At 47.1% G+C, this 25045-nt stretch overlaps 1 protein-coding gene across 1 annotated transcript; it reads right to left on the reverse strand.

Annotated features, from left to right (window-relative positions):
- On the reverse strand, positions 1–24613 carry sbk1 (SH3 domain binding kinase 1). The gene is made up of 4 exons (XM_066689518.1): positions 23631–24613; positions 9160–9371; positions 7597–7799; positions 1–7300 (listed from the first exon to the last, which is right to left on the reverse strand). The coding sequence occupies exons 1-4, from the start codon at positions 23666–23668 to the stop codon at positions 6482–6484; spliced, it is 1272 nt and encodes a 423-aa protein (XP_066545615.1). The 5' UTR covers positions 23669–24613; the 3' UTR covers positions 1–6481.
- Between the last annotated feature and the right edge of the window lie 432 nt (positions 24614–25045).

The raw sequence follows: 25045 nt of genomic DNA on the forward strand, positions 1-25045 counted from the left end.
TTCATATCACAACTTTAATTCTCGTCTTTTAAGGAAACATGACACCTTAACCGAAAAATAAAATAAGAGTGAAGAAAGAAAGGAAAAAAAAAACATTCTTTCAAGTACAGTACACAGAAGGAATCCTACAGCATCTTTACCTTTTAGTGCTATATAGTTATATATATGTATGTACAAACTACATATACATATACAGGTGGGAAACTAAACGTGAGTCCAAAACACAACTGAGGTAAACAGTAGTAACGACATCACACTGTTAAAATACTCCCGTCATCTCTACTTTATTGCACTATTAGAAACATTAAGAACTAAGGCAGCGATATTCCGAGGAATGCTGAGCGGGGACTTGTGGACAAGAGCCCAAGAGTGTCCTGTAAGAAACCCTAAAATACGGCCATGTAGTCAGGCTTCGGAATTCGTTTCATAGTGTTGGTGCTGGACTGCTGTAGGATTATGATTATGATAGTGGTAGTTTGCTGTAGCACAATGAGACATGGTACAATTCCAGAAGGGGAGATTAAAATAATATACAAAAGCTAAAGAGAGAGGAATAAAAGACCGTCTGGCTGTGATTGGACATTCAACTGGCACTATGACAACAATCACCCATCACAGGTGCACAGAGCGTCGTGTGGGGTGGGACGGGGGTGTTGAGACTGTTCTGCACGTTTGAAGTGACGTTGTCGCCCTTTCTTTCACAGGGATAGAATCCTCTCCACTCCCACTCACCTGTAAGATGTGCTTCAGAAAAATCCTCAGCAGTCAGGGCTTGGCAAGGAGTGAGTCCACAGTCTTGAGACCACTGACTGGCCAGCACTGTCTTTTGTGTGTTATAGAAAAAGGAAAGGAAAGAAGAAACCTCAGGCAGTGTTTTCTGAGCTGCAGAACGAGAGAGACTACCGAGACGCAGTTGGCAGTGTCACCTCACACCCCGGAAAACAAAAGCGTCTGGGGTATTTTCAGCAGGCACATTAACAACACGGGGACAGGGAAAAAAGATCTGTCCAGGGAAAAAAATGCTGGATATTGATTTTATTCTGATTTTTATATAGGCTATATTCACCGATCAGCCATAACATCATGACCACCTGCCTAATATTGTGTAGGTCCCAAAACAGCCCTGACCCGTCGAGGCATGGACTCCACTAGACCTCTGAAGGTGTGCTGTGGTATCTGGCACCAAGACGTTAGCAGCAGATCCTTTAAGTCCTGTAAGTTGCGAGGTGGGGCCTCCATGGATCGGACTTGTTTGTCCAGCACATCCCACAGATGCTCGATTGGATTGAGATCTGGGGAATTTGGAGGCCAAGTCAACAGCCTTCAACCCGTGATTCATCAGACCAGGCCACCTTCTTCCATTGCTCCATGGTCCAGTTCTGATGCTCACGTGCCAATTGTAGGCGCTTTCGGCAGTGGACAGGGGTCAGCATGGGCACCCTGACTGGTCTGCAGCTACGCAGCCCCATACGCAACAAACTGCGATGCACTGTGTGTTCTGACACCTTTCTATCAGAACCAGCATGAACTTTTGCAGCAATTTGAGCTACAGTAGCTCGTCTGTTGGATCAGACCACACGGGCCAGCCTTCGCTCCCCACATGCATCAGTGAGCCTTGGCCGCCCATGACCTTGTCGCTGGTTCACCCCTTTTCCTTCCTTGGACCACTTTTGATAGGTACTGACCACTGCAGACCGGGAACACCCCACAAGAGTGCAGTTTTGGAGATGCTCTGACCCAGTCGTCTAGCCATCACAATGTGGCCCTTGTCAAAGTCGCTCAGATTCTTACACTTGCCCATTTTTCCTGCTTCTAACACATCAACTTTGAGGACAAAATGTTGACTTGCGGCCCAATATATCCCACCCACTGACAGGTGCCATGATAACGAGATTATCAGTGTTATTCACTTCCCCTGTCAGTGGTCATAATGTTATGGCTGATCGGTGTATGTATACATATATATACACACACACCACTGGGGGTTTGTTATACAAAACCTTTAGCTGCAAAAAGAGGTGCTTCCCAGACAAATGTTCTCCTGGAGTCTGGTGATCAGTGACTCATTTAACTGATTCAAATCTGAAGGGATCCTTCCAAGACGCGGATTCCAGCTGGAAGCTTCGAGGGACGTTTCCTGGGAGCCTCGGACAGGGTGTGCTGTCAATGGCACCGATAACCGTGGCTGTGTGGGAGTGTCATGCAGTATGATCCTGTTTCCCTGGCAAATGGAAACCCATGAGTGTCACTTCATCGCAGCACTGCCGCAACACGGAGAAACACACCAGATTTAAATCGACGGAAAGCTTGTGCAAGAACGTTTCACTTCCCTCCCGCCATTTGTATGCATCTATCCTAAATTTGTGGGACTAAGAGAGTGACGTACAACACTACCGAGAGATGGTGAACACAGGAAATGAAAGGTGGCGAACGGCAGAAATCTCAATTAGATCAACAGCAAGTAAAAGGGAATTTAATAAAACAGGGATAAAAGCTCTGCAGTGAGTGACAGGCCTGGTCCACGAAGTGCTGTGAGCCACAGTGAAACTTCCTTAAGGAGATTTAATGAGCCAGAGTTGGTACAACAAACCCGTCTGAGCTTTCGGCATCGTACTGTGTGGGTGACACACTACAAAACGGCTTCTGGACACTCTCTGCGCCCCTTGTCCACTCGCACCATATTCTCAGAGATGCTACAAAGCTTTTTCTAAGAGAAAATAGACAAAAGGAAAAAAAGAAAGAATAGAGGGAATAAAAGTGTCTTTCCCTTGCTTACTTTTTTAAATATATAGATCTTTTAAATATTTTTTGTTTTATAATTTTTTTATTTTTTGCTACATACAGTGCATTTTCTACTAACGACCCCCCCACTATCCGTTTGTTCTACTGCTAAATGCTAAAGAACGGTGGCTGCTGTCACTATTCCACTTGAGGGGTGGGGAGGGACCTGGCATCACAGCTACACCAGCTCCCCAGTGCTAGAGTTGCCAACAGAGAGTAGTGCTGGGCGGGCGTGGCAGGGCAAAGACTTAGATTTAGGGAGTGTAATCTGTTTCCACCGACAGAGGAGATGCAGGCTAACCATTCCCCTCCTCAGCCCTCTACCTCATTACCAACCCCAAGCTGGAAACTTCATAATGTAACTCTGCGCTTTTGTGTCTCCACATTATTTCTGCCCATTTACCCTACTGGCACTATGCTCTCCTGTGATTTGACCACACCACACACTTGATTGTGCAGATTTACCATTGAAAGCAATGGCACAGCGATTTGACCAGGGGAACAAGGGTGAAATATAACTGAGATACAAACATATGTGGGGTTGCCAGCGGATATAAATGTGTATTAGTGAATATATGAGTGAACTGTGGTAAGTTATTTGATCAATTTCTTCTTATTAATATCATTAATATATTATTTACTATTAATCCAGACATAATAGGTCCAGGAAAGCTCCTTTTTACAGCACCCCCGGCTCTGTTTCATCCTCTCCTGGGGGGTCCAGCGCTAGTCTCTGTGGCAGCCCTACACAGCACCCTTCATTACCTCTACAGCTTGTGCTTTTTACATGTTTGCATACTACAGTTTAGTTTGGTCACACACACACACACACACACACATGAGATTACCTTGTTTAAAATGACAGTTCTCTTAAACCAAGGCATTAAAGCACTGTACTTTCTGTTCCCAGTGTAATAAGAAATCTTTTAGCATTTTTATTTTTAAACCAGAAGTTGTTAAAAAAAATCATGATAATAACAACAATCTGGCAACATCCATCAAAATCACTCTACGCTTCCTGGAGGATAGAGAACGATTCGTGATGGCAGTGACCAAATTGAAGCCTCCCGCGTCGTTTCTCGGCAGTATCCGGTGTCTCCTATCATGTCGTCTCCTGTATCGGCTTAAAGTGGGTTCCCTGTCGGATTTCCATCCCACTTACACAGAACCCTGGACTGGTTCTTATGATACAGATTGGATCCACAAGCAGCCCCACAGACAACATGCCATCTCTCCTGGTATACCTATATTACAGGCAACAGCACAGATCCAACAGTCAAGCCAGAGATGCGTCTGTGCCAGCTGTAGCCATATCACATTTTGGTTATTTATGTCTCAATTTCAAATTTTAACGAGGCTTTTTTTGGGATAGGTCAGGTTACCAGAAGTGTTTTCTATTTTAATTAAAAGATAGACCCTCTCCTAACCTCCCTCCCTCCAGCCACATTTTTTTTTTCACGAGGAACATTTTCCCCCTGAGCAAAATGACAAGATTTGCAGAAACCCGCAAGCTGGCACCGAATTCGCAGTCTGTCGCAATTAATTAAAGAGCGTGCGGTGAACAGAGAGGACGGGCGTCTGCACAGGCCGGGTCTGCCTGCGTCTCTCCAGAGCCGTGCCGCTGATTTTGAGCCTGTTTTTTGAACCTTGTGGTGCAGTGATGCTCAAATGCAGCACCTGAAATGACATTCAATATTGAGTGTTGTTGTGCTCTGGGCGATGTCTGGAGCGAGATGGGAGGAAAGCAAGAGCGGCTCAATAAGCACATCCAGAGGGATGTACCCGACCTTATCATTTTCTTCAGCAAAGGTTCGTGGCTAATTGGGAAGCAAAACGACCTCCCCAATTTGCCCTACAAGACCAATATGCATCTGTCCCGATTATACCTCGACCCAAATTCCAGGAGCTTCCCCTGAAAATCCCTGTGACCGCTGCCTCTCCCCGCTTCTCTCACGCTTTAATGAAATTAAAAATGGACGATGTCTTCAAAATCTGCATGCAGCTGCGACCGGCAGCTTTTGATGAAGATGCAAGCGGAGTTCTTGAGATTTTAACTACCGAATGGTGGCTGTTTAACCAGTAAGATTGTTTTTATTCCATTAAAAAAAGTATTTTAACTGAGCTAGGCTTGTCAGCAACAGCTTCACTAAAATGCATGTAAGTGTGGTTTATTTGATGGATGTTTAAAATTGATTTTATTTCATGTTTTGGACAAAGGGCTTTGTTAATTTATCTGGGGTGCTGATGAAGACAGGAACAGCCAGTACAGCAGACAGCAGGAAGTGGGAGCTTCCTATGACTGACTAAAGAGGCTTTGACCAACTGGGGCAACTTTGTACAGGCTCTTGCCTGGACCTGCGTGGAACCAATTATCAGCCTGGGAAACACATTTGGAACGGAGCAGATTGTTTGGCCATATATATCTCCCATCACCCAAGGAGATTCGGGATCTCACAAGCATCGATACACACTCACATACAGACACACACACCACGTTAGGAGAGAGGTCCAGAGGCAGAAGCCACCCACCAAAACAGAAGCAATGACAGTCTTTCTAAGCAGTGCTTCTCCTCCACATTGGCAGGATGGGCTAAAATGTCTGTGAGACACAAGTCCTCTTTAAATTCAGCTTCTTCTCAACACAATAAGGGAATAAATAGGTAAATAAATAAGGTTACACTTAAAGAAAACAACAAAACAAACAAACCAACAAAACAAATCCTGCTGTCCAGAGCCGTCCTGAGATTTAAAGATCGTCGCAGAGAAGCCAGTTGATTGCCGTGGTCCAGGTGCTTGGGCGCTCTTAAGACACATTTTGATAAATGCCGGAGACAGAAATCCACCTCAGGACTGCTACATCGTGATCCACAGCTGAACCTCCCCCCCATGCGTGTGACAAGTCCCTTCATCCGAGAGCTTGGGTTCTCGAGTAGCGAGACAGAAAAGAGTGGAGATCGAACAGAGCGTGGAAATGTAAGTGCCTGCCAGCCGGCCCTCCTAATCATTCGCCCGGGGCGGCTGACCACAGCACCCCAACAGTATCCAACAGAGTCCAGGCCTCCAGGTAGGACAGACTGAGGAACTAACCCCCTAAATAATGAATACAGGCTGGGAGAAAATGAGTTGAGTGTCCAAAATGGCTATGCAGGGCAGCCAAAAATGTAGGATGATGACAATGGAAAAACACAAGTACAAAATGCTACATTCTTGATACTGCTTTTGCATTCAAAGCAATCGCCCGCTCTGTTGTTCTTGCAATGAAAATGCTGAGGAGCGTTTCACCAGACACATGGTTCTACAGAGACACACGGAGGATACAAATACAGTGATCTTGGATCTAGATGAAAATGGGCAGTAGATTTTCTTAGGGAACCCTGCAGTCCAGGTAGCTTGTACAGAACCAAGGGGTGCTGCATCAAGATCAAAATGTTTCAATTTTTGAAGTCCCCACAAGACTTTTCTTGAATGGGGCCTAAAGCAAAGCAGACAATTCTTTAGAAGTAGGTAAAAAAAAAAATCTAACTTCCTTCAGTCTCCAGCATGTGTTGCACATGGGCAATCAAACCAGTGTTGTCCTACCACAGACAAAAACAAATCATACATCTCCTACAGTCGGAGTCTTAGTGGCTTTCTCTGACCCTGGGAGATGGCGTCTCCCATGTGACTTCAGCGAGACAGACCTGAGCCCAGTCAGGTTGCATCAGACGCAGATCTCTATGGCGGTGGCCATCACCATCTGGCCTTTGCCTTTTTCCTGGCGCCCTGGCGAGGTGTGCAGGCCGGGGTCAGGGCCCCCCCGGGAGGAGTGCGGGTCGGGAAGGACGCTGCGTTTGAGGGGCGCCGGGCGGAGGCAAGAGGTCGAGGCCTGCCCGGAGGCTTGTTCGGCGTGTCTGTGCCCGGAGCGTGAGGGCGCGGTGCTACAGGAGCCCGTCTGGACGCCCCGCTCCGCCCGCTTGCCCCGGCAGGACGGGCGCCGGCGCAGCTCGCTCATCAGCTCGTACTTGACGAAGAAGAAGACGTCCTTGACGGTGCAGCGCTTGTCTGGCTCGATGGTGAGCAGCCGCTGGAACATGCGCAGGGCGTCGTCGGTGAAGCGGCGCCACTGCGAGGGGAACACCCCCGGGCGGCAGGGGCCCTTCTGCCAGCGCCAGAACTCCTCGTAGAAGGCGTCTGAGGGCAGGGCGGCCTCCCAGGGGAAGTTGCCCGTCAGCATGCAGAAGATCAGCACCCCGAAGGCCCACACGTCCAGGCTGCAGTCCACCACGAAGCCCTCCGCCCGGCTGGCCTGGCACACCTCGGGCGCCGTGTACGGGATGGTGCCGCTGATGCGCTTCACCCGGCATCCCACGCGCCGCGTCATGCCGAAGTCAGCCAGCTTCACCCGCCGGCACTCACGATCGAACAGCAGCACGTTCTCGGGCTTAACGTCCCGGTGCACCAGGCTTTTGCTGTGCAGGAAGTCCAGCGCCAGGCCCAGCTGCTGGATACAGCGCTTCACCATCTCCTCCGGCAGCCCCACCTGCAGAGAGAGGGAGAGAGGGAAGAGAGAGTTGGAGTATGGATTAGTCACAGATGAATTGATAAGTGATACTCTTAAGCCACAGTATTAGGGGTTTGCTTCAGGGTTGATGGATTGTGTGTGACCTGATCGTGTAACAGAATTTGAATCCCCAATCTTTCCCAATCCTTCACACTGGGGAAGACGGGTTTTGAGATGGAAGATGAGAGACTGGATCAGCTGCCGTGGGCCTTCAGGATGTCCCGTGCATTGGGAGATGGTCTCAGCCAACACCGGGGGGGGGGGGTTGAATTTACCTGTGGGGGGATGATGTCAAAAAGGTCTCCGGCTGGTGCGTACTCCTGTCCGAACACGTAGCTCTCCTCCGTCTCGAACAGCACGTCCAGCACCTTGATGACGAAGGGGCTGGAGCTCAGGCTGCTGGTGATGCTGTACTCCCGCAAGAAGCTCTTCAGCTTGGTCTTGTTCTTGTTGACAAACTTCAGGGCCAGCTTAGTTCCTGAGGGGGGCGGACCACAGAGTGGAGTAAGGCACAGCCAAACATGTCCATCACAGGACTATTTGCATCCATGTATACCAACACCCCAAACACACACATTCAATATAATCCTATCCGTTCGTATGAAACACTTTGATTTCGAAATATAACGGCATGAGTTCAAATGCTGGAGCTAAACTGTGGCGTAGTTCCTGTCCAATCAGGTGTCTCTGCGCTTGGCAGCAATAAAGGCAGACAACAGCTGTTGATAAGCAAGCTCCAAGCCAACCCACTATTACACTAATACTGTGTGATATCTAACGAGATTACCATCAGGCATTTATATGATCTCACGCCTTAAAAATAACATCCCAGTTCTGCTCTGTCACTTCCTATCCGACTCTTCGCAAGATCACGTACAAAATAAACTCGCTTTGTTTACCACTGTGGAGTACAGTACTGATCTATTCAGTTTGTTCTGGGACTGTTACATGGAGTACCTAAACCCAGACTGAAAATGGGGGATAGAAAGAACGGGCTTTAGCATCGAGGGCCCTCACACTGCGTTCCCGTTTGCCTTGCCTCCGAAGTGAGCGACTGACATCGAGGTGTTCAGATCTCTTTGTGTCGTAGGCACGACGCGCTTCTTTCTTTCACAGACTGTGTGTGGCACAACTCGACCTCAGTACAAGACCTTCTGCCTGGTGCCGCGTGGCTGAAACTGAGCATGTCTGAGCGAGCGGCTGGGGACTAATCACTCGGTGAGGCGTCTGGAAGGCATCTCCAGGCGCTGCGCTATAAATCCCTCCTAAAGAATCCAATATCTTAACCAAACACTGCCTTCAAAAGCAGGAATTAGCTTGTGTAAAATAACAAACGGGGTTGCTAAGACCTGCAGCATTTTAAATGTCAGCCTGGCCCCCCTGCACCTTGATTAAATATATACATTCACCTCGAATACTAAGCACTAAATTTGCATCAGCCTCAGCTGGCATCATTAATAATAATGAGGGGCACGTATTCCCTATATAGAACAGCTTTGATTTCCTGTACTAGTAGGTGCCAAAGGTTGCCTCGTGGTTATGACCTATTTAGAGAACAGACACCAAAGAGGCTCCCACACGAGAATGCCATTTGCACCGCAGTCTGATCCACTTCAGGTGTAACAAGCTGCAGGGCAATGCAAATGTTTAATACAAACACCCGCCCATTCAAATGCAGTCCCAACAAGGTGACCTTCCTTGAATCGGGCTTTGCTGGGCGTCAGTGCCCCCAGAAGAACCTGACACAGGACCAAACTGCTCTGCCAAAGGGGCGAGAGGTTTTAACCGTGTCCCTGCCATCCCCCCACTCAGCTGTACCTGCCCTCTCCCACACTCACCTTGCGTGCGGTGTGCCACCAGGTCCACCTTGCCGTAGGTGCCCTTGCCCAGCTCGCGGATGTGCTCGTAGTGTTTGTGGATGTCGGCGGCTGAGAGCGAGCTGATGGCCAGGGCCTGCATGTCCTCGATGGGCACCCCGCAGCAGCCCACCTTGCCCGTCGGAGAGCCCCCGCCGCACCCCGCTCCTCCTGGAGACAGGCTCATCTTCGCACTGCGGGGCACAAGCACAGCAGAGACTCACCACTCTGAGCATCGAGACCAAGCGTTAAGTGTGAAGCCGGCCCAGACGCCTGGAACCAAAGCGTCCCGTGCCGTGGCAGGTTCTCAGGAGGCTGACCACTCTTATAACAGTGTCGATACAAGGGGCTGCGGGGTTTCTCGACCCACGGGAGAGGGGTTTTTAACAAAAGTGCAGCACAGTGGCAGTTTGGTTTTCAGATTTTGTTTGGTTTGGGTTCTTGTCTTATTTTTTTAAGCAAAAGAGCTGCATCCCTCAACCCAAACCCATTGAAGCTGCCTGCCCCTACTTTCTGACTACCAAAGCTTTGCAACCAGAGCCCTCACATCAAAAGAGGTTCTGTACCCCCCGTACCCAAAAGAAAATACAAATTACATTTCTTGCAGCTGGCAGTTCACTGTCCCTCTGAGCTCTGTCCTCTCCTATGGTACCTACACTGGCTCCTGTTTGGAGTTCTTTGTTTCTAAATGGAAGCAAACAGTCTGCATGTTTGTAAAATCTTTCAGTGTGTAACTCAACATGGCCCAATGTACTGCTTCAAAGCAAAAACCTAAATAACGAAGTTATTGCACATTAAGATTAAGAGCACTTACGACAGATTCACACTCACACAGACAGTAATCTGTAAGGTCGTGTGTGTGTTTATGCTGTTTGTCTTACCGAGATCAAAAACATGTACTATTAGCCTGTAACCCTCTCTCAGCTTATTTATAAATTAAATCAAAACAACCAGGAAGCACAGATTTTGCAAAGGGGGGGGATATATAAAAAACAGCTAATGATATTTCTTCTTTCATCACCATAAATACACGTAAGCTAGCTTTTAAAATCCAAAAGGCTTTACACGCAATCTTGCCTTATCCCACGGCTTCATTGTGTGTGGCTGTCAACGGGAAAATATGACACGCCGAAAAGATATCTTAATCTTGTTAGCCTGCTAAAACAGGAATAACAACAGAAGAGACACCATCTTCCCCTGCTTTGTTTCACAGGAACGGGGAAGGCAGAACATCAGTCAGGATTCACTGTGAATTAAAGTAGAACATTTAAAAATACACACCAGTAACCCTATTTATAGGCACACGCTACAGGAATGTGGGTTTACTGAGCAATCGAAGTATTTGATAGCTGAAGACAGGTGAGTGACAAACCAAACATACCCACTGCATTTCTGTAGTGCTGTTCACAGTTAAAACCTCCTGATAATATGAGGTACTTTACAGACAAAACAAAATCCTGCAAATGACAGCTCAAACATGACAATCTCGATTCTCAGCTCGGGGAGAACCATGGTCTGTTTTAGCATTGATACTGTACACGTCTCTCAGGGGGAGATCAGGGTGGTTGGCAGCTGTTGAATTTCAAAAGCCCTGTACGCGCTGAGCTTGATTTTCTGTGATCATCATTTATTTATTATTTTTTACTTGCCTGCCATTCTTATCCAACATGACTAACCCTGAACAACACGCCTGCATTATAATACACTAACAGACACCCGGAGAGAGAAAAAGTGAAGAGGGGTTCAACAACAAATTTAACGCAGAGGTGCTAAATCCAACTCAGGAAAAATGCTTCGAAGACAGCGCAGTGTGAAGGAGGGAGAGAAAGCAGCTGCCCGTCCACTTTGTGGGTGAAAAAAACCAATTAGATTCTTAAAATTGTGTAATTTGTGCCGGACTGCGGGGTCCGCTGGTACGTGTTGTCTGGCCACTGTCTGACAGCAACATCACCGTCTTGTTCACCACCAAAGAAATATAATAAATTAACTCTTTGTGGTTCTGCACTGGACCTCTGCAATGTGAATGTCTTTGCCGTTATTTTTTAATTTGATTTACTTGCTTTCTCTTCCCAGCACAGTTCCCACAAATACATTCACAAGAGCAGGTTCTGACGTTTGGGTTCTTTTTGTAATTTATCCATCTGCCTGAAGCCTTTAGCCAAGGTATTTTAAAAGTGTCCAGCTTAATTGAAAATGCCCAGGGAAAGAAAGCATGAGAAGCTTTCAAATTGTTTCAAAGAGATTCCTCCAAACATTTATACTTCACCCATCTGAAGTTTACACACAATGACTGCAGAGTCGGGGGGCTATAATTCAGATGCCCTTCCCTCAAACCCATATAAACACACACAGCATGAAGCTATAATTGTATCCATTTACAGTGATTACAGATCTAGGAGAGAAACAAAAACAATGTTATGCCCCCAAAAGAATCCCCCCCCCCCCCCCCAGTTAGTTTTATTAGTTTTAAGTACTAATAAATTCAATCTTAGGAACATTAATTAGATGACTTACAAGAGGCAGCAGGATTCTTTAAAATAATGCAGGTTGCTTTGGCTGTTGGAATATCTTGCTGGTAATTTCACTCAACCTAATCAGTTCAGATTGTCTTGGTTATGAACGTGACACAATGCCGTTGACATGTCAACCCGTCGCAGGGGGCTCTTCTGTGATGTCACTCACAGCCTGACACCACGGGGTTAATCACATTGACATGATGATTGAAGCAACTCAACACGATGTGAAAAGACAAGGAACGCGTCACTTGAACAGACAACACACAACCATGCATCCAACCCTATTTTTCAGAACCCCCTTTGTTTTTTTTTTAGCTTAGCACACTCCACAGCAAACAAAAACAACATATGGTGCCAGTGCTTTACCTTCAATACAGAAATTAATTGTCATGTTGCACCTGTGCATACATTTCACAGGAAACTGCTCTCAATATTTCATTCCCATGACTGATGGGAATGGACATCATCCCAGCAGAAACTATTTATATATTTTGAAAATGTTCTGTTTCATCGGATGCCTGCCTTAGCAGCAATCAGACAGTTTTAATTCGTGGCTGTCAGGCCCATATGGGATTCAAACCGGCTCCCTGGTTCCTCTCGGAAATCCTTGCTCCACCTCAAAATTCACTCAGACAAGCCTGACTAATAGGAGAATTAGACGAATTACTTTGAAGAACAATTTATTTTCTAACAGTGGTTTCCTGATTTAAAATCTCCAGTTCCCTACAGCACCAACAACCTTATAAAAACCTGCCATATTTCAGTCACTAACAACAACAAAATAACAGAGAAGTCCCAGAACTGGAAACTAAACAGTTTCTTCTAGTTTTCAGCAAAACTGAAAACCCGCATAAATGCAAACCAACAGACTTTTTCAGCCCAGTACAAAGACTGCGCGTATAATTTTGTCTCATCCTGAAGAGAATCAGTCATTTTCCTTATTTTTATTTTTGTTTTTATGTGCCAGCAGTCTAATCCTTGCCGCATCATAATAACCAAACCACTGACATTTCCGTTTGAAGTCCCCGGAGCCCAGAAGAATACCCACAGTACAGAAACGCGCTCTACACCAGATACAGAACGAGAACACCAATTAAATCTCTCATCTGATACCGGCGCATTGCCATTAAAGCAACGCTCCGCCGAAGCACCGGCTGGTTTTAAGCTCGGGGAAGCAGAGAGACTAAAGTTAGAAGTGCCGTCTGAGTGAGAGAGAGCTGCTGCCCTAAATTGAGTCGCACTCTTGAAGTGCTCTGGCATGCCAGCCGACTCCGAGGAGCTAATTGCAAGGACGATCACAGAACAACATCCTGCAATTGACCTGGACAAATGGAATATAGATGAGGCCGTCTGCGCAGGCCGCTTGGAAAGCCTGGAGTTTAAACCAACGCGGCCCCACTGCAGTCTCCGCATTCGTCACGGGGGAACAGAGCTCGTTTGTTTTAACAGTACCGATCAGTGTGAGCACTTATTCATCCCGTTCGGTTCATTAACAAGACCAACCTCAATGAATGCTGATAGCCGTCACTCCCAGGAAGGAGAATGATTATAATTGCAGTGTTTGGCAGGAGAAAACAGAGACGTTGCTATTAGTTTCGAATCCTTCAACATTCAAAATAAGTTTGAGGTGAATAAAATTGATTTGAATGGAGATCGGGGGGGTAGAGGGGCCTAGAGCAGGTGCTCGGCCTTGGACCACGCCCCACGTTTCCGCTGGCAGCCGCTGCCATCGCCACATCCTCGGCTGACAGGGCTTCCTGTGCCAAGCGAACACCTGTGCGCCCGTGCATCTGCAGCGGAGGGAGAGTAACGCGGTGCTCTCCAAACTGGGTCAGCCCATGGGTTATTAAGAAAACTGGACTCGCTCTGTGGTGCACTTCTCACAGAACGTACGCGCAGAAAATGGGTTAGCAACTGGAGGCTCTGCCAGCCAATGAAACCCCTCGATCCGAAGCTATTCTGGAGGCAGACGGCACAGCCAAAACCTTGATCGTTAACCCACTTCTATCGCCAGCACAGAACAAGCGTCGCCATCTCCCTCTTCTGTGCTGATCGAGCCCCTCTTTCCAAGATCTTTGAAAGACGCCCCCCTGCGCTAGTGCTGTTGTCTTGTGAAGTGACATTGAGCATTACTAATTAGAATTAATTGCTTTTGATGAACGCAAGACACCAACTGCTGTGTTTGAGGGCTTTAAATGTCTATTTTGAGGATCCAATAAGTGCAAGCGTTCTGGTTGATAACATGTTTTGGGGTCTGAAAGGGTCTTTCGAATATGTAGATCCACGGGGATGTATTAAATCATTGTCTGTATATTATGTAAAAAGAATTAGTCTCCAGTGGGATTAGTTTTTATTTATCAATTTCAATTTATTTGAAGGTAATCTACTGAGTAATCCTTTTTCATAATTGTAATTAAGAAAATTAAAACAAAAACAGGAAAAACAAGAAAAAGCTGTATTTAGTGTAAGACCATTTTTCCAGAAGGAATTCACTTCCCAGGTTTGCTTCTAAGAGGTTACAGTGACTTTAACCATTAGCATCTTGAATCTGATCTTAGTTCTTCTGTATAGATAATTTAACTAGCAATCCACCCGTTTCTCCTTCTGTCTGGTTAGTTTCTATGGATCATAAACCTGAAATGTTCTTGGCAGATATTGTGACAGCCTTCCTCTCAATCATCAGCAGAATCGGAAGAATATTAGAGTCAGATTTCCCTGGAAAGCCTGACCTTCTCAAACCATAAGAAAGAAATGCCAATTAAAATGCACAATATTCTGTCACAGTACTCTGTTCTCCCCGTGTCCTTCAAGGTTTCCACAATCACATGAAAAATACAATCAAGGCAGGCATTATTTACAACAGCATGTATTAATCAGATTCACCCTCACCCAAAAAAAAAATCCCAGTGATTGCAAAAGTCACGCACACGAATACACGCTCGCTTCATCTAGAGAGGAATTCAGTCGAGTGCCAGCGCAGCACAAGAACGCCTGACCTTGGGATAATCCTGCAAGGTCAGAGGGGGGATGGTGTTTGAGACAATCGGGATAGGGCAAATATGGGGCAAGTCAGAGATATCAGTCTGCTTTTTTAAATAAGCCACAACAATGGGGTTAGCAGCCTCTGCGCACGCCGGACTGACTCCCCATCAGGTTCAGGAAATGAGGAAAAGGTGATGGATTTTTTCTCGCCTGGGCTGCTAATAAGATTCCTGGGACTGAGTCACCCACATCTTAATGGGTCTGAGCCTTCTCTCTCCGCTGACCAGAACTGGAGCGAGGCGGCGGCGCTGCGAGATCGCCCTGGCTCTCCCTGTCAGTTTCTCATTAGCTCTGCATGAAGGAGCGCCGCCTGTGATGCCCTCGGCTCGGCTCCACCTGGGGGTCAGGCCTGGTTAAAATACGCTTTCAGCTTCACACCGCTCTGTCCCCGGAGAGACGGAATATACAGCTCACGTGTCCAATCTGTGTCCGTCCCCGTCCTCCCCTTTTGGCGATGTGACCTGATGCGTCTGTCCTCCGTATATAACATAAGAAACATAAGAAAGTGTCCAGTTGAGAGGAGGCCATTCGTCTCATCGTGCTTGTTTGGTGTCCATTAATAACTAAGTGATCCAAGGATCCTATCCAGTCTGTTTTTGAATGTTCCCAAGTTCCCAAGTTCCCAAATGCCGGGGACAGACTGGTGGGAGATGATCACACAACACGCCCTGACCGTCCAGCTGTGGTCCAGGAGGAAGACGCTGGCTTTCAATGGCTGGATTATTAACTGGGAATCAGACCGTCGGAGCAGGGGGATCCATTCACTTCCTTTCCAGACTAACGATAAAGACAGATTTTTTTGATTAAAGATTTTCCTTAATGGACTTAATGGAAGACTTAATGGTCCCGCCGTGGTCTTGCATTTCTTTGTGGTGGTGAATGGCTCAACCTTCCCCACCGAGATGGGTTTTCAAAAGCCAGTGGCAGCGCAGTGAACACTCAGTCAGTGCAGGCCGTGGACTTGGGGTGGTTTATATAGGCTGTTAATAAGATCTCTGTGGTGGCATTATGCGTGTTGTTGTTGTCTTTCGCCACTGGACAGCCAGACAAGCCAGCAGAGCAGTCGCCTTGCTCAGCTCAGCTCAGCTAAGTATTGTTTTTTCACGTGGTTACTTGTCTTCTTCTGTTTGTCCTGTCCTACTCCCCCATCTTACCGGGCGGGGAGGAGGAAGAGGGCTCCTGCTCTCCCCCTCTCCTCTTCTGTCCCCCCCTTCTCTCCTCTATCACGACTAACAGCTTTGAATTCCACGCAGTGGAACTCACCTCTTCCTTCTAGTTCTCTACCGTCCTCCAAGTCCACTCGCCTCCTTCCTGGATGAACTTGACTTTCTTCTCTCCTCCCTCCCCTCGCTGTCCTTACCTACCATCCTCCTGGGAGACTTCAACATCCAGCTCTCAAACCCCTCCCACTCTGCTGGAGTTCTTCCCCTCCTCCACTCTTTTAACTTCTCTCTCTCCCCGTCTCTCCACACTCACGGGTCAGGCCACCAGCTAGACCTCATCTTCTCTAGAGGCTGCTCCCCCTTTGACGCTCTCCATGACACCCCTGGACATCTCAGACCACCACTTCATCTCCTTCTCCCTTTCCCTCCCCTCCTTCCCTCCCCACTCCACCCACTCCCTCTGTCACTTTCTGCTGTAATCTCCACTCCGTCTCCCCCTCCCCCCTTGCTTCCCCTGCTCTCACTCTCTTACCTTCCATTGACTGTTTTTCTCATCTGTCTGTTAACTGCGCTACCTCCTCTTTGTTCTCCTCCCTCACCTCCTCCCTTGATTCTCTGTCCTCTCACATCTCATCCTGTCTGTCCCTCCCTTCCTCAGCCTTGGATCTCTTCCATTCTCTGTTCGAACCCAATCCAGTCTGTGCTGCTGAACAGAAATGGAAGAGGAGCAAACTCCCAGCTGCCCTCGAACTCTACCGCTGTCTACTGTCCACATTCTCCTCACTCACCTCAGCCAAGAAGTCTTACTTCCAATCACACTTTGAATCCACTGTCAACAACCCCCGCAAACTCTACTCCACCTTCTCTTCCCTCTTCACCCTCCTCCCCCGTCTCTCACTGTAGATGATTTTTACTTCTTTTTCTCCTCCAAGATCACAGACATCCGCAAGCTCTTCAACAGTCCCCCATCCTTTCCCACCATGCCCAAGTCTCCCACCGTTCAAGCTTCCTTTTCTTCATTCTCACCTCTCTTGGACTCTGAACTTTCCTCTCTCCTCCTACGTCACAAACCCACATCCTCCTCTCCTGCCTCGCTGACCTTGGAATCTCTGGAACTGCTCTCACCTGGTTCTCCTCCTACCTCCTCCAGTGACCGTACCTACCAAGTGACATGGCGAGGTTCCTCATCCACCCCCCAGTCTCTCCTCACAGGCGTACCCCAAGGCTCCTGGGCCCACTCCTTTTCTCTCTCTACACTCGCACCCTGGGCCCCCTCATCGTATCCCATGGTTTCTCCAACCATTTTTATGCAGATGATGCCCAGATCTTCCTGTCTTTTCCCTCCTCTGACCCTCTCATCCCCTCTCGCATCTCTTTCTGTCTGTCTGCTATCTCTGCCTGGATGCACTCGCACCACCTCAAGCTCAGCCTCTCCAAATCTGATCTCCTCTTCCTCACTACTCGACTACTGCTACTGCTCGTCCAGTCCCTGGTCCTCTCCCGCCTGGACTACTGCAATTCCCTCCTGGCCGGCCTGCCTGTAGCTACTACCCGCCCACTCCAGCGCATCCAGAACTCTGTGGCTCGTCTGGTATTCTCTCTGCCCCGATTCACACACGCTACTCCACTGGTTCCTGGTACCGGCATGCATTCAGTTCAAGACACTGACCCTCACCTACCGCTGTCTTGACCACATAATACTCGCTGTCTCTTTGTCATACTACTTGCCTTGCGTTACTAGTACTCGTATTGTTTATTTTGATCTCCACTATGCTCCCTTTCCCTTGGCCCTTGACTGTGACCTAACATCGTCTGCACTTTTACAATCTAGGATGTAAGACCTCATATTGTTCACTCATATACAGTTGTGTATATTCTGAATTTGTAAAATGTATTATGCCTCAAATTGCACTGTATTATTGCATTTTGCATTGCTCTTATATTTTGTAAGTATCCCTGGACAAGGGCGTCTGCTAAGAAATAATAATAATAATTATTAATAATAATAGGCTCTCTCCTCCCGACTGGCCTATGATGGGACCCCCCCTCCTCGCCACCGTCCTCCTCCTCTCCGTTCCGCTGGGTTTCCCATTAATCCCAATCGCGGCCGCTGTCTCCGGCACTCCCAGCCCCCACCTCCCCGGATCTGCAGACCGCCGGGTCGGCCCAGGGGACCACTAAACCCATCCCCCTCTTTTTTTCCCCCCTTCCTGACAAATATTCTCCATTAACAACCACCAATCAGCAAACGGTAACCAATTAGAAATGGACGAGGAGGGGGTTCTTCCTGGGTTGCTAGGCTACAGAAGAAGGGAGATTGATTTTGTTCGGCTTGTTTTTAACAGCAAATAAAGAGCCTTAATGGTTTTTAAACTTTTTATTTTCTCTCTCTCTTCGGTTACTAAATTTGGTTTTGTCTGGCAGTACACGTTTTTACAAAACAGTATTCAAATCAAATTGTATTTCCTTCATCTAAATGGCTCCCTTACTTGTTTGACTGCAGCGATAGAGTCATGAAAAATGGAACAATGCATCTGACTGTTCTCCATTTCATTCGCCATTATCTCCTGCTAAAAGTAGGTTATATTGCATCATGCCATAACAAAGTACCCGGATTATTCTTCTGTAGATTTCAAACTACCATTCATTTACGTCCCCCCAGGAAGCGCACTTCTTAGGAAAATAGTTTCCTGGGCTCAATCTGAAGGTGGGGAACGACGTGAGTGTTGCACAGACAGCGTCAGCTCCACATCGGGAGGAGTCTGTATATCCCAGGCCTCAGTGGCTCGTATGTGCTGTGCCGTGCCGGCCGTGATCTGGAGGGAGGGTAGTTAAGAATGTAGTGTGTTGTTGCCCGTGTGCGAATCATGCAGCCTCTATGTAGGACAGGGGGAGAGGGAGCTGACAGCTTTAAATTAATTAGCTTCTAAAAAGGAGTAGTCAGCTGCTCCCGTTTGGGGTGAGGCAGGAACGGGGCAGAAGGGGGCTTTGCCATCTGTCTCTACTCTCTGGATCACTGTTACCCCCCACATACACACACGCACACTAACGTGCTCCTCCCCCGCCAACCCCCAATCGCCTCCGCAATCAGCGCCGATGTCCCCCTCTGTGGTCCCAGAACACCAGTCATCCCACCCGGCTATGAGCTTGGCTTCTTACAGTTCCCATCCAGAAAGACCCATATATAACGCCATCGTCAGCCTTGTCTGTAAAAGCCCCGTGCCTTCGTTGTGTCTGGCCAAGCATTCATTCGATGAAGTGGAAACATTACAATCTTCCTGCCTTCTGACATCAATGCACAAGTCCACCCTTCTGGTCACAGAATGAGAAATGGGGAAATTGGATTGTACTGTGAACCAAAATGGATTTAAAGCCAGGTTTATATCACCTTAAAGTTGTTTTTTAACACTGTATCTCAGTATACTTCAAACATCCATCTGGGTAAATGTTCTTGACTATTTTTAACACGGCACGGTGTGCTTTTAGTGAGCAATGAAGCTTCACTTGTCTATTGTACAAGATGAATCGACCAGTGTCTTAATGACTTTCAGCCTAACTGGCGTTTACTCAATCCACTCAATCAGGACTCAGGAGACTCAGAAATCAGGAGATATGGAGTTCTGCTGGAGGAAACTGCTACCGTGAGTGTGACGCACATTTGTGACATCACAGGCCGCACAGTGCGACCTCATTGGTCCAAGGAATTCATTGGTCCTAGTCTGTTTGCTGTGGTGTACAGCTGTGGCCAGGTGTTGTCCTGGAAAAGAAAGCTGTGACCTCTCACCTCCCTGCACGGCACCGCTCTGCAATCATAACCTCATAAGAGCGAAGGCAGCTCCCAATGTGGAGCACAACAAGCTGCGGAGAGAGTGAACAGCCGCTGAAAATTATCCCCCCGTAGTGCTTCTGAAACCCTCTCCAATCAGCCTGAATCCACTCACACATAGCACTCCACGCAATCAGGAGGGTCCTTCTCCAAACAACTTAGCGCAGTAGCCGGGATCTTGATTTGTGCCTGATGCACTGTTGGGTTTCTAGAGAGCCTACCAGAATATTCCAGGGACTGCGGCACACAAGTGCGGGGAATTTCATGTATTTAGTTACTTGTCCTTGAAAGAACAGAAAAAAAATGACACCAGCAATACAAATCTACTCTCATGGCATCTGTGAGTGAAGGAACGGGACCGGACATCTCGGACGCGGCAGGAGTGTGCAGTCAGCACATCTGTAGTAACACGGGGCCCCGCAAACGAGTCTGCGTTGATTTAGCTAAATCAAATTAAGACGGATTATTTCCACTCGCAGTCTATTTAAAGCCCTAGCCCAGCATGGCTCGTGTCAGACTGAGGTCAACAGGAAATGGGTTTGTTCTCCCACTTTACTATGCAATCTGTAAGAACATCGTGTGTAAGCCATAATCCTGCTGCTGGTGGCCCGGCAGTGATGTACACTGTGACCTCAGAGCTGATTACACCTGCCTCTACTATAAGCAAACATATGTGTGCGTCCCCTTAATCAGATGCCATGTGGCATGACTCCCATTACAGTCATGCAACCCTCTGTTTGGGCGCCCGCTCGCCCTCGCTCGCTCTGTCTGCTGGTTTATTTATTCAAAGGCCTTGTTTCAGACTTCCAGCTCTGCCCTTCCTTTAATAATTAATGGATCTCCCTCTGTTGTTGTGTTTAATTTAGTGCGCAGTTTGTTTGAGACATTGTGCTCTGCCCTGTAGTTATTTAATTACCAGATTGTCTGTATTTACCGGCTGGGTCCTGGGAAAGCAGAGAAACAAACACAGCAAGACAACATGCCGCTGTTTGGGAGAAAACATCAGGACGTTTTCCGTTTCGGACTGTGGAGGAGATCCGATGATGGGCCATAGTAGAATGGTAGTCCACCCGGGAAGATAGAGATATATATTATGGGAAATGTAAAGTTCTCAGCATTAGAAGACAGTTAAACACATGGTGTAAAATCCCAGGTGATTGTGCTGCAGAAGCATACGAGTGTCTGATGGTTTAGTTGACAATACAAGCACAGACAGGTGTATCTCCTTAACGAGACTGTATATTTAACCAAGCCACCTCCGCCATTCACATTAGAACTGGTTTCTCTTTTGTTTCCACGCTCTGTCTGTTCTGAAACTCACACACACCGTTCCACTGCCTCCGACACCGAACACAGGCAGCTGCCCTTCCCTAAACACTACGTCTGCACAACAATACTAAAAAACTAAATGCAAAAAGAAGAAATGACTAACACCAACGGGAAGTTTTGCCACTTCTGTAGTGCCGTCTCCCTGTCTTCCCTGTCGTAAATGACAGACCGTGACTTGCATGTGTGAAACTCGTCTACCACATGAGTGAAAAACAAACAATTAAGAGCTTTCATTCTTTTTCCTATTTCCAGAGCAGAACAGATGTCTCCAGTACAGCACGAGAATGAATACTACTTCCATGCTATCCTAACAAAACGCACCATAATACATACGAGTCACATGTTTCAAACTGTATACCCTAAAAACTATTTTACTCATGTAAGAGACCGCACAACGGGCAGCTGTGAGCATCCCAACACTACACATCTGTTCTGCCCCAAGGTCTTCTTCAGTTGTTTCAGTAACACACCTGTCTCTCAATAGTCCACATCCCGAAAACTTAGAGCAAAACACTGAAGTCTAAGTGCAGCAAACTAATTGTGTTTCTATTGGGTTAAGACCCGGGCCGTCCACCTATGACATCACCAGGAAAGAGGAAAAGCATAAGTCAAGAAGTATACTTTGTTTCTAAGAGCACACCAGACATAACTCCTCAATAACACACTCACTGAACTGATATTGAAGGATATCAAGCGAAAATAATCTTCTCTGCCTCCTGCCCCCTGGTGGAGATACGTTCACTCACTATCTCTGGAGGATGTATGGGCCTATCTGGAGACTGCTTTTTTTCCTCTCTTGGTACAAATCCAGTTGCATTTCCAATATAAAGTACATTAGACATTAATCAGTACCCTGTGTACTCGAGGCAGTGCTGCCTGGGGGATTTAACCGTCATCTGACTTTAGGAACACAGCATAAATCCATCTCAGGTCCCTTTTTTCGGCTGAAATTCTCCAGACGCCTGCCCAAAAAAAAACACACACACACACACAAGTACAGCCCAGGCTGACAAAATACTTGCCAAGTAGCAGAGAACTGCAAAAATCAATCTAAAATAGGACACCTGCAAGCACAATGCAGTAGATAGAAGTCTCAATTGGTTTTATTTAGGACAAAATCAATGTGGCAAGTCAATGTCTCGCAAAAAAAAAAAAAAAAAAACTTCAACAATAGAACAAATAGCACATATCCTCGCTGTGCCAAGTGTCCTATTTTAGTTGAAATGACCCCAGTGCACATATTTTTTTAACCACAGAACAACGTAACCCACTGAGCCAACTTCAACGTCTCAGGCTTAACCCAACTGCATCATTAACCCTCTCATCCTCTGGGTTAACCTGCCCCCAATTCTTACATGTCCAGCCACCACATCGCTCTGTCCCTCACTGTCCACATCCCTGTGTCCCTCACCGTCCACACCCCTGAGCTCCAGGCACTAAACAATGACTCCATCCTAGACCACTACACCCAGTATAAAACAGTTCACCCCAAGACCAAAGATCATCCTTTTCTTATCGTTATGTGTTCCTCAGGATAATGGGTATGGACTGTGCTTCTGCCTCTGATTAATATTACCATGATAAGGAGAGAAATGACTCCTACTGTTCGATCGGTTTGATCCGTTTCAGATTTTAAAAGCTGCAGGCTCTTGTGCAAACTGCGCCAGTGAAGCGCAAAAGCCAATGCATATTATTTCAGCAATGCAAATGTAATCCAAATCCTGGACAGAGTGTGACATACCCAGCTGTGATAGCACTCACAACCTTTGCCTATGGTTTGCATCCATGTCCAATATCCTATAATATGGAGACAAAGATTTTGTCACATTTAAGTTTCCAGTATTACAGCAAAACAAACTGAACACAACCCCCCCTTAAGGACAGCAGCAAGTAAGAGTGAGGGTGGTTTGTATTCTTAGCCCACTTCTCAGTCACAACCCCTGGTCTTTGCAAGTCTGCTTTCTATGTCTCGCACAAATAAAGACAACGTTGTTCTTGCAGAGCAGTTTCTTCTCTGGGCCAAGAAACAAGGCTTGAATAGAGAGCTACACAAAGTCATTCAGACAGCATGAACGCAAATGACCCGAAATGTCCTGTGCATTCAGTCCTCATCATAAAAATGTAAAACTGCCGCCTCGTACGTCACACTACAACACAACCCGCATCTGGAGAGTCAAGGCTGGGGAGACAAGGCAGCCTGGTTTGACAGGAGCGACCTTTCCCCATCCGCTGAAAAGTGATGTGGCTCTAAACGAAATGGTGTGAAACGTGTTTAGGTTTTTAATCCGGTTTATCTTTGTCTTGTAACAAACACAACATAGTTGCAAATGCGCAAAAACGGATTTCAAATGTGCGCCAATTTCAACTGACAGATATATACATTAAAGGGGAATAAAAACGGTTTGTGTAAAGACCATTGATTTAAATTAAATAAAAGAAGTGATGGTGGTGGGTTTTAGTTTTTCAGGAAAACACTTGAAATTATGATGACAAACATGCATCTATATGGAAAACGTTTATATAGGTGAATGTCGACTGAAATAAGAGGCTGCCCACATTTCTCTGATCCGGACTCACCTGCTGGCCACCTGTCTTTCTCCCACATGGTCCTGCATCCACTCGCCGCTCTCAGGACCCCTGCGCCCGGCCACTGCCCGCTGCTCCTCCCGGGGCTCAATAAAGCTCAGCTAGTGAAACGAAGCGTGCTGGCCACCAGGACTGCACTGATACATGTAGCTGAATTAAACTGATAAGGAAAGGTGCTTTATTTTCCTAATAAAGTCCAGCTTGACGGATCCCAACACTTCATGGGCGCAACAATGAATTTAACTCAATGGTTGCTGCAGCCTAGTGCAGTCGGCTATTGCTTTTTTTGTAATACTTCTGTTGTTGCTGCAAGATGCAATCCCTTTGTTGTTGTGTGCATGAATATATCTGGCTGTATTATGAGTAGTGGGTGAGTTGTGTGCATATGCAGTCTCCTCTCATCCCCCCGTCTTTGTTGCTCCTGCTCCGCCGCTCGCAGCCTCCAGTTGCGGGTCTCCGGCGCTTTACTCGCAGTCTCGGTCGGGGGAGCCACTCGGTGCCGACCCGAAGAGCTGTCTTCTCAAGAGTTACTTTTTCATTCAGTCATGATCCCGGGACCATCTCTGGATTGATTCCCCCCCCCACACCTGAATCCCGCTGGGAGATGCGTGGTCTTGGTAGTAGGACCAGCCCTGACCAGCGACCTCTCCCTGCGCTGCTGTTCTCCCTCACCTGGGTTGCTCTCCACCGGGGCACTGAGCGCAGCCCAAGTCCGTGCAATGGCACTATTTCTGCACCTCGTAGTAGACAAAAAAAAATCTTCTTTATTTCATGCGTTCATAATCATCATCATCATCATAATATATCCTAATATTTTGTATTTGAAAACCTAATGTACTTGTTTTTACTATTCTTCTTGACAGCCTGGCTTGTCTCTGCCCCCTGTCTTGCCTCTCCTATGTCGCTGCCTGGTCTTCTCGTTGTTCATCCCTGTGTTGTTCTCTGGTTTGGGTTTCATTCACTCGCCTTTCAATTCCTTTTCATTGTTCATCTCTCTCTCTCTCTCTCTCTCGGTCTCCACCTCCCGGCTATGGCACCAGCTCCCCGGCCAACACCGGGTCCTAGCGCCTGGGAGGACGGGGAACAAATGGTGGTGATCTATATCGGAGTCCTTATTGGTTGACGAAGTCGCTTTGTCAATTGTATATCGACGCTGACTGTTAACTAGACATATAGTGAATAGTTACATACACACATATGCTTTATATACATATAACCAGCGCGATGACAATGGTTGAAGTCCAGATTAATATGCATGGTTGTCTAGTGTATTGCAATGTATTTGCATGTGTAGCTGCGGGAGAGAGAGTTACTCGACCTGGTTTGAAACGAAACCCCCCATTTTACTGGAACCACAGAGCAAATAGGGTATAGAAACTCAAAACCCAGCTCTGTTGGTTTGCAAT

This window comes from Amia ocellicauda, chromosome 17 (assembly GCF_036373705.1).
Source record: "Amia ocellicauda isolate fAmiCal2 chromosome 17, fAmiCal2.hap1, whole genome shotgun sequence".
Taxonomy (NCBI): Eukaryota; Metazoa; Chordata; class Actinopteri; order Amiiformes; family Amiidae; genus Amia; species Amia ocellicauda.

Bases quoted from the DNA above. Each gene is read 5' to 3' on its own strand.
- sbk1 (XM_066689518.1), bottom strand. From the start codon at position 23,668: ATGCAGGACCATGTGGGAGAAAGACAGGTGGCCAGCAG. The intron at 9,372-23,630 runs GTGAGTCCGGAT...TGTGCCCCGCAG, and splicing joins GAAAGACAGGTGGCCAGCAG to TGCGAAGATGAGCCTGTCTC. The intron at 7,800-9,159 runs GTGAGTGTGGGA...CGCCCCCCTCAG, and splicing joins GGTGGCACACCGCACGCAAG to GAACTAAGCTGGCCCTGAAG.